This window comes from Trifolium pratense, linkage group LG5 (assembly GCF_020283565.1).
Source record: "Trifolium pratense cultivar HEN17-A07 linkage group LG5, ARS_RC_1.1, whole genome shotgun sequence".
NCBI lineage: Eukaryota > Viridiplantae > Streptophyta > Magnoliopsida > Fabales > Fabaceae > Trifolium > Trifolium pratense.
Window position 1 is genome coordinate 37,396,815 of NC_060063.1, and position 10,296 is coordinate 37,407,110.

Consider the following 10,296-nt stretch of genomic DNA (forward strand, 5'->3'; position numbering starts at 1 on the left):
TTGTCTTCTTTAATCTTGTTGGTTTGGTTTTTAAAGATGAAGTACATTCATGGTAGTAATAATGACTAGACTGCATGTGTGTGTGGGGAAGCCTTTGCAACATTTGATTGTTTCTGTAATTTGTGAGATCTCGTTTTAAGTTTGGTATAAAATTTTAAGTGGTCTACATGAAAAATGACTACATCGTTTGATTTTGGTTTGACATTTTGTGGTATGGTTGATTCGAAAAGCGTGAAATTGTGCTATCTTTTCAGATAAGGTTGTGAATGTTAAGCAATTGGTGAATCGCATTAAATTCTCATATTAAAAGTGGTTTTTGAATAAAGGTTCTCCGTGCACTTTTTACGAGTGGATAGTAGAACTCTCGATTTGTTTAGCTAGATAGTTTTGTCATTGGTTGGGTCATTGTTTGGCTAGTTGTTTTAGTCTTGTACTTTCATAGTTAATATGTTCTCATTACTTTCAATCACTCTTTGTAAGATTGAAATGTATTTGTCCACAAATTCTAGCTCACTTGATAGAAATGTCGAAATTGGTAGTGAACGTCATGACTGAGGTTCGAACATCGGTCCCTTTATTTTATGTGTGAGAGTTTTCAATTGCTTATTATTTCGTTTATCTAAAAAAAAAAAATTGAAACGTACCACTTGTATTGTTGTAATTAATATATTCATTTGTTATTAAGAAAAATAAAATAACAAAAAATTAATAATATAGTACAAGGAATATTCTTGTACCAAAAAAAAATATAGTAGAAGGAGTATTCTGTTCTAATATTTATAAACAACAAAAGAAATTCAAGACACAAAATTTAATTTAATACATAGAACGTACACCATTAAACGCCAATTAAGAGAAGTTTAAACTAGATATCATACTAGTACTTCATTAACTAGTCGATAAAATGACACTATAAGAAATGTTGATACTAGAATCACAAGTCAAAAGAATCAATTAAACTCCATAATAAAGAGATTTTGAGGATCCAAGTGTTTGACATTTAGGTGCTATAGATCAATATATATCACTACTAGCTAGTTTCCTCTTTTTTACTACAAAGTCCCAACAAATTTGCTTAAAGATAGGAAAACATAAAGTGGATGATCATCATCCACATTGTTTGGTCTCTTAAGGTACCAAAAAAAACTACAGGAAGAATATATTTGAGTCAAAATATGAAGATTGCAATTTCATGTTACCTTTTGACCATGTATACCCCCTTGTCTACCCTCAACCATAATAATAGTTCAATCCATGTTACTTTTAGATGTTATAATTATATGTATTTTAGCATGCTCCCACATTAAATTGGTTTTTTTAATAGGTATACTCAATTACATTAGTACTTTTTTTTTTAAGGAATGGTGAATATTATATTTTTATTTTTTTGTCAACTAACTTAGTGGCTATAAATTTCACCTTAAAGGTGAAATAAGTGGAGTATTTGGAGTTCGAATCCCAACTCTTACACATAAAATGTAATGTCCCTACCAACTGAGCTAAGCTCTCGAGAACGAATGGTGAATTATATGTATTTTAGCATTTTCCCACATTAAATTGGTTTTTTTTAATAGGTATGCTCAATTACATTAATACTTTTTTTTAAGGAATGGTGAATATTATATTTTTATTTTTTTGTCAACTAGTTTAGTGGCTAGAAATCTCACCTTAAAGGTGAAATAAGTGGAGTATCTATAGTTCGAACCCCAACTCTTGCACATAAAATGTAATGTCCCTACCAACTGAGCTAAGCTCTCGGGGACGAATGGTGAATTATTGTTTGAATTAAGATATTAATTAAGCTCCAATAATTAATAAGCTCCCTATATGTCAAATTGTTCGGAAAAACTTAGACCCTATATCCTTCTATAAAGACTATAGGGTTAATATCAAAAACAAAAAAAATAATATGTGATTGTTTAAGGAATGCTGAATAATAATTACTCTATCTTTAAATATGCATTGTTTGAGAAATTTCTTTACCATTTTATTTATGATTTTTTTTAAAATAAAATAATTCAAGTGCAGTTATATATTCTTAATTATTATTTTTTTTTCTAACTAATAATAAATATAAGGAAAATGCTAACTAGTGCTCACTAGTTAAAAAATAATATGATAAAATTATCTCTAAATTTATATGGTCAACTTTTTAAAATATAAAAAATTATATTTTCAATACAAAATATACTTTTTTGTTTTAACTAGAAACATTAGTTAGCATATAACCTTAAATAAAACATAGAAAGATAAACTAATTGTTTCTCTTGATCAAGGTTTAAACTTGAAGAAATGAAACAGTACTAACGGAATAATACTATCAATTTATTTTTTTTGGTTTATAAGAAAGTTGAAGGTTGAACCTACCACCTTTAGCTTACTATCAAAATCTTTCATCATTAAATTATTTAGTGGCTTATATAATACTACCAACTTTCACAAAACTATTGATTTAGTCAAACATTGCTTCCAAAAAAACAGTCAAGATAATACTACAGTAACCGAGCCAGTATTTCATGATGATTTGTTGCAATATTCATGGGGCAACACCAGATAGTAATCCACACAAAATCTGATTAGCTGTAAGATTTTATACAAGTTATTATGGATAATAATGTGCTTAATAATAAAGAAAAATATCTTTGTATAGCTAAATTTTGTTGTTTTTATTTATCATGGAAAAAAAGTTCACCTGATAATTTAACGTGAAGGTTGTGCGCAAATCCATATCCTGTTATAAAGTCTCAAAACTCATAAGTTGGAATAGTTGGGCTAGAGACATAGATAGGAACAAGATGTTGTTTTCAATTTAGATGTTTTCTATTTCCCCCTCCCATGAATCTTTTATACCCCCAATATTCCAATTTTGCTCTTGCAAAAAAATTCGGTTTGCAAAAACCGAATTTTTTCTAGTGCAAATTCAGAGTAAATTTTGGTTTTTAGAAACCGAAATTTGTTTTCAAGGCAAAAAAAAACTTCGGTTTCTACGAACCGAAGTTTTTTCAAGGGCAAAATTGGAAATTCAAGGGGGATAAAAGATTCATGAGGGGTGGGAAGAGAAAACATCATCAATTTATGAGTGATTGTTTTTTTAGCCCATGTTGCTCACATAGGTAAAACTACCGAGAAATATCTTACGGTGGAATTTATATTATCAAAAGATATCTTTCGGTAAAAGTGAGGGGATGAATGTGAAAAAGAGCAATTATCCAATTTTTAAAGCCTAATAGTATTTTGGACTTGAGCAAGCCCACCAACACTCATGTTAGGCTTCTCCGAAAGAGGAAAATTTCTCAACGCACCTCAACATTTCTCCCGCACTCCCTAGCGCACCTAAAAAAATTCGGAAAATACGTTCCGAACTGTTTTTTAGTGTAAAATTTACACTAAAAAAATTCGGAAAACGTTTTCCGAATTTTTTGGGGAGTGGGGGAGAAAGTGGGTGGGTGCGTTGAGAAATTTTCCCGAAAGAGAGTGGGTGCTATGAGTTCAAATCCAAATCCAAATTTTGGTAGAGATTATAAATGGAAAATTTTTTTTCCTACCCCAACAATCTTCACTTTACCCCAACATTTTTTTAAAAATACCCAATATACCCTTATTAAAAATTAATATATTTTAAAAAAACAATTTTTGTCGTATTATACTGTTCCGGTAGAATTTTTATCCTCACGAAAAACTGTTCCGGTAAGCAATTATCCGTACCGGTAAGTTAACTTTACCGGTACACTTTTTTAACAGTGTTCCGGTATGTTAATTATACCGGTACACTTTTTTAACAGTGTTCCGGTATGTTTATTTTACCGGAACACTTTTTAAAAAGTGTACCGGTACGTTAATGTTACCGGCACACTTTTTAAAAAGTGTACCGGTATGGTAATTATATTTCGTTTATCATTATACATACCGGTACACTTTTTTAGAGTGTTCCGGTAGTCAAAGTGTTCCGGTATGTAATAAGTGTACCGGTATGTTATTCTTAATTTTTTTAATTTTAATTTATTTTTTTATTTTTAAACAGATATGGCTTATCTCGGCGATACAAGTCAAATGTTGGTAGATACTACGGATGTTTTTACAACTCATCAAAAATTTGCTACCCCAGATGATGTTGTCAAATGGGCTCGAGATGTTGGAGATGCCAATAAAGTCGGTATTATCATTACTCGGTCGGATAAAAAGAACGGAATAAGAGGAAGAAATGACAAGTTGATTTTGGGTTGTGACAAAGGTGGAAAGTATGACTCTTCAGAAAGTTCCACGACATCTGCATCGAAAAAGTGTAACTGTCCATTTAAAATTAGAGCTGCACCTTCAACAGATGGTTCAGGATGGAAAGTTCAGGTTATTCATGGACACATAGCAGTCCATTTTTTCAATATTTGAGAAACTTTGTCTCCAGGGCTGCTATGACACTAATTTCTGATGAGATGGAGAGAATTGACATTGTTGGAACAAATAAAAACTTGTGTGGTTGCAAACTTAGGTCAACATGTGAGTTGCCTTGTGCTTGTGAATTGAGTGGATATACAACCAGCGGTGTACCGATACCGTTAGATTCAGTTCACGGTCACTGGAAGAAATTAACTATGGAAGAACCATTGGAGGATGACACAGAGGATGGATATGAGTTGGACATGAGTAATGCAATGGAGGCCATATGGACTCGATTTCGGTCACTTGATATTGTTGGTAAAAGAGCGTTGAAGAGTAAAGTGTTTGAACTTGCTTATCCAGCCTCAAGTTCATTGTGTCCACCACCTGAAAAAATAAAAACCAGAGGAGGAGTGAAGAACAAAAATAAAGGCAAAGCACCAAAAGGTTATGATGTGTATCGTGATCCATCATACTTTGAACACGTTGAAAGAGAATATGGTGATTCACAAGGTGACTAATTTATTTTTTTGATAATATAGTTATTGCTTATATTTTTATGTCAATATTATATTATTATATATTCAACTTTTTTTGTTTTTACATAAATCTAGGTACATCGAAGAGGTTGTGTACACAACAATCACAAACATCTCAGAAGGAACTATCTCAACCCTCTCAGAAGCAACAATCTCAACCATCTCAGAAACAACTATCTCAGATGTCTAAAAAACTGACATCTCAGAAATATTTGGGGCAATTTCCTGATCATATGCATCCACATATTGTTGACATTGCTGATGTGCTTGAAGATGGAAATTGTGGTTTTAGAGCTGTTGCATCTTTACTTGGTTACACAGAGGAAGGTTGGTCCATCGTCCGCCGGGAGTTAGATGAAGAGCTTAGAAATAATAACAGAGTAATCAGATCAAAAGGAATGCTACCTCTGTGAGTCTCAAACGGACGCCATATCACGTCATCAGGGGTCAGTGCATCCAATATAGGCCGATACTCGGGGAGCTTGGTCTTCCCTTGCTTATACATCCACCGCATAGCTCGAGGAAATCCAGGATTATCACAATTAAGATCCGACTGAGCCCGCCTACCAAGGGTAGGAAAATACTCGTGGATCCAACACTGTTACAAAAAAGAAAAAAAAGAAAATTGTTAACAACGCAACAAAGAGAAAAGAAAATTAAATTACGCAATAAAGATAAAAACAAAATTTAATTGCACAGCAAAGAGAAAAAAAATTTAATTACGCAATATTTAAATTATGTCTTTGTAGTGAGTGTCGCATACCTGAAGAAGTGTCGCATACCCTGCAAGGGCCCTCGTAGAAAACATGGATGCATCGTTCAAGTTATCGTATAAACAAACTAATGCAATATTGGCCCACGAATATGTATGGACTGCAGACAAATCACTAAACAGAAGTAGCCATTTGGCATCCACACGTGTATAACTCTTATCGGCCAGAATGGTAGATCCCACCAACATCAACATCCATGCCCTAGCTGCGCAGTCATATTTCCCGTAGAAATTGGCATTCCTATTATAACTCTCATATAGCCACTGCTGTGAAAAATAACCACCCCTCTGCGCTACAGTCTCTCGCAATGCAAATTCATACTCCTCTCCTAACAACTCAACTGCAAGTTCCGCAGCTTGTTCTTGAGAAACTGATACAGGAGTATAAAACTGACCCCTAACAGGTAGATGCAGAAGACATGCCACATCGTCCAAAGTAATAGTCATCTCGCCGAACGGCATGTGAAATGACGATGTCTCAGGGTGCCACCTCTCAACAAATGCGGATATAAGCTGCGGATCGGTAAATTTCAAGCTAGTCCGCTCAAGCCAGCACAACCCCGAAATATTCAACCACTCTTGAATAACTTGAGGATGGTGATCAGGAATCCTGTCAGCTAACTTTCTTCCTAAAGATACTATTCGTAGCTCAATTTTGTCACCTTCGACACGTTCCTACATATATTTAATAAAAAAACATTGTGAATAATAAATTAGACCGGATAATTGGATGCATATCATAAGACATTGAAAATGAACTATAATAATATTTTAACACTAAATTTGTATGTAAAATAAGGATTTAACAGTTGTAACGAGAGTATAAACAATACAAATTAAAAAAAAATGATCAATATAACTTAACAAATAATAACAAAAAAAACAAAGTAGTACCTGACCAAACCATACATGACGAGCAACATGATGCTCGTATCGAGTCAAAAGACTCGTATCGATCGGCCCTCCAGGCCAAGCCTGCTGCACAGCCTGCTGCTCAGCCTCCTCCTCAACCTGCTCCTCAACCTGCTCCTGATGCACTGGCGGCATCTCATCGTCTTCCGGCTCCTCCTGATGTGGCCGAGACTCTCCGCGTCCTCTGTTATGCCTAATTCTACCGTCTCCTCCTCTTGTACGCACCACTGAAAAAAAAAAAAAAAAATTTAAAAAAAAAAATTCACTGTGAACCGGTACACTTTTTTAAAAGTGTACCGGTATGTAATATGATACGCAGAAATCGTCTTTACCGGTACACTTTTTGTCAAGTGTTCCGGTATGAATATTCATACCGGTACACTTGAAAAAAAGTGTTCCGGTATGAATATGCATACCGGTACACTTTTTTTCAAGTGTACCGGTATGAATATTCATACCGGAACACTTGTTTTCAAGTGTACCGGTAAGGAAATCGAACCGGCACACTTCGAAAAAGTGTACCGGTATGTAAAATTGTACTTACTCGCTCAAATTCGCCGAACTCACACCGGAACACTTTTTTGACTAGGGTAAATAATGATTTTTTTTTTTCCAGTTTTACATTATATATGAGGGTATATTTGTCATTTCAAATAGGATTGTTGGGGTAAAGTGAAGATTGTTGGGGTAGGAAAAAAAATTTTCTTATAAATGATAGGTCTTTTAAGTGTATGTATACCTGTGTGCACACACATTTTTTATTTGGGACAACATCTCTATTTTGTATATATTCGGATTAAAGTAGTCCTTATACTTTTTTGAATAAATTTTGCATATAGGTATGAAAAAAAAAATTGATAAGTGTTCAACCAGTGGCACATAAATAGTATCAGTACATTCATACACTAGTGTCACTCCAAAATCCATAGATCTCATTAGTAGATCGGAACATGAAAAATTGATCAAAAGTTCTTAAATCGGATGCGGAATCGACTTAGAAGTCATTTTTATCCAACTTAAAAAGTTTTTTTTGGTACTAGTATGACTTAAGAAAAAATTCATTTTCAAACTTAACAGCTAGTTTACATGACATCAAATATACAAGCAGAAAAATTAAGAATGTCATACACAGTGTACATGATGATGAATTTACAACAAGCATAATCACAAGATAAATCTCCTTTTTCAGTACTTTTCTACCATCACAAGTTATTTATATCGCCATAGGACTACCTTGTTAAGTAGGGCCGATCAATCGTCACTCTAGGCCGCGATGTATTTAAAAAGTTCCCCTTTCTGATTCAAATTGAAATAAACGGAGTTGTTTGGTGCAACAGTTTCATATGTGCCTGCAAAAAGAAAGAAGTCCATTAATATAGTATTCAATTGTAAACCAAATCAAATGTGACATCCTAAACATCAGAATGGTAACTACAAGAATGTCACAGAGCTAAGCTAAGAACAATGGATTTTATCTATATTTGTTAGTGTTATAAGGCTTAATATGATAGGAATTCATAAGCATTTCTTCATTCTTTATGAACACACAAAAATCTTACTTGGATTAGCTACAACAATTTACAGCAATAGCTACAATCAAAGTTGAAATTGGAGATTAATTCTGCATTTTCAACATGGGACACAATGGATAATAAGGATGGATCATACATCTGTAACTATATGAGATTTTGTGCTTCTTGTGGTATTTTGTCAGTCAGATCATGGTTCACTTATACAGAACGGAAGGATCTTTCGCTACACTCCGTATGAAGAAGATTATGATGGAAATTATTCTTCTTCGTATACAATATCGGATATAATTAGCAATCTTGCTACAACTTCTGTGTACATTTCTGTTCTCAATATTCCACCTCAGTTTACTTCGGCTCCAAGTCAACTGCAAGCAAGAAGATTTGATAAGTCCTAGATTGGGTCTGTATTTGCAGCGTATATAAATATTTACGAATAAATCATGTAATACTGTTTAGTTAATTGATTAGTCTTTCTCTTCATTATTATGCTCTCTTGCGGTGGTTTTCTGGGGTTTGAGTAACATTTCTGTCAATCTGAGTGAATTATCTGGACGAATATTTCTATCTCCAATGTTGATACAATTTGGAGAACCAATGTGGAGTGAAGTTACAATCAATGCGGAAAATGAAACAGTAACCGGTTTAATACTCGAAGGCACCATGGGAATTATTAAGACTGCGCTTCAATCATTTTCAGTACCTCAGGTTAACTTTATATTTGCGATGTAATTTTGTTTATGTTAAGAAATCTCATATCGTTGCGAGATGGCCTGAATACATGTATAAAGTAGAGGCAATCCTCATCTTACAAGTTGGGTTTGTAGGGTTGAGTTGGGCCCAACTCTTCATTCTATAAGATGCATTACTAACGAGTAGTGACGCAGTCTCGATAAATATGTCTTAGGTTGATTTCTAGTCAATTAAAGCTTATCTCACTAAATGATGAATTATATGTTAGGGTGTGAGGCTCATTTTCTGGTCACATTTTCTATGGAAGTAAATAATGGATTATTAGTAACAAATCTTCCTTCTCATTTGATCAACACAACTGAACTGAAACACAAGAATAATTATCAGGGGCAACCACTTCAAACATATGTAACTATCTCAAAGCACTTTATGGTCAAAGGCAGTGGAATCAGATTCCAAGGCACAGTAAATGACTGCAATACTGTTATGCAGCTACTCTATTATCATGTGAATCATGTTCTTCAATATGTTCTCATATACAAAAGTTTATAGCTTGTAGCAGAAGCACAACTATTTGTTTACATAGTTAATGTCTAAAATAACTTAACAGAACATATAAAACTACTTGGCTTAATTGTGTATATACCTTACGTTTATTTTAGGTTTTAAGTTGGCCATCTATGCTTAAAAAAATTTCAAGTTGGTCCCATACATTACTGATGTCAACATAAGTTCGTCATTTCCATTAAATTTTGAATTCATTTAGTCTAAAATCTTCATGTGTCACCTTCCTAAGTTGAGCCACGTATACAAATCGAAAAGTCAAGTGGACAGTTTAAACAATAATTTGATTAAAAAGGACAAACTTGAAACTTTTTAAATATAAGGAACCAAATTGAAACCTAAAAATTGTCACGCGTGGGATCATCTTCTTACTCTGAACTTCAACATCACTGTATATTCAAAACAAAAAACTTCAACATAGTTAAATCATATCTTCATCTTATTCATCACAGTTAAATCAATTTCAGAGATTGGAAAAATGGGTGATTTGAGAATTTTGGGGTTATGAGTATTTGAGAGAAATTTGAGGCTTTACTGTTTGTGTTGGGCTTTTTTGTTTTTCAAAGTTAATTTGTGTTGGTGCTCCCACGGGCTAATTTTACTTCAAACAAATCCCAAAACAAAGCAAATGAAAAATTATCATGTTAAGGTAGGCAAAATATAATGCAAAATATAATGAAATATTTAATTTAAGATATAAGTGAGAATATTGAAATATAATTCGTATGTGTGTAAGTTTTTTTTGTACAAGATGAAGAAAAAAGAAAAGACAAAAAGAAAATTATCTAGAAAAAATAGTCCCACTAGCATCAGCTAGCAGGAGAAGACTCATTTCATCCGGCGGAACAGCTATAGGAGAATAAGCTTCAGGGTTGCGAGCTCCAAACTTGGTTAACAAATCTTCACAAGTGTT

General features: G+C 33.5%; 2 protein-coding genes across 2 annotated transcripts; one reads left to right on the forward strand and one right to left on the reverse strand.

The window, feature by feature from the left end:
- Nucleotides 1-4,023: 4,023 nt before the first annotated feature.
- On the forward strand, nt 4,024-5,326 carry LOC123886573. Its single transcript, XM_045935878.1, has 3 exons — nt 4,024-4,238; nt 4,322-4,887; nt 4,989-5,326. Exons 1-3 carry the CDS (start codon nt 4,024-4,026, stop codon nt 5,324-5,326), a joined length of 1,119 nt encoding a protein of 372 aa, XP_045791834.1.
- A 317-nt stretch (nt 5,327-5,643) lies between these two features.
- LOC123886575 (protein MAIN-LIKE 1-like) lies at nt 5,644-6,828 on the reverse strand. Its single transcript, XM_045935879.1, has 2 exons — nt 6,580-6,828; nt 5,644-6,360 (listed from the first exon to the last, which is right to left on the reverse strand). Exons 1-2 carry the CDS (start codon nt 6,730-6,732, stop codon nt 5,644-5,646), a joined length of 870 nt encoding a protein of 289 aa, XP_045791835.1. The 5' UTR covers nt 6,733-6,828.
- Between the last annotated feature and the right edge of the window lie 3,468 nt (nt 6,829-10,296).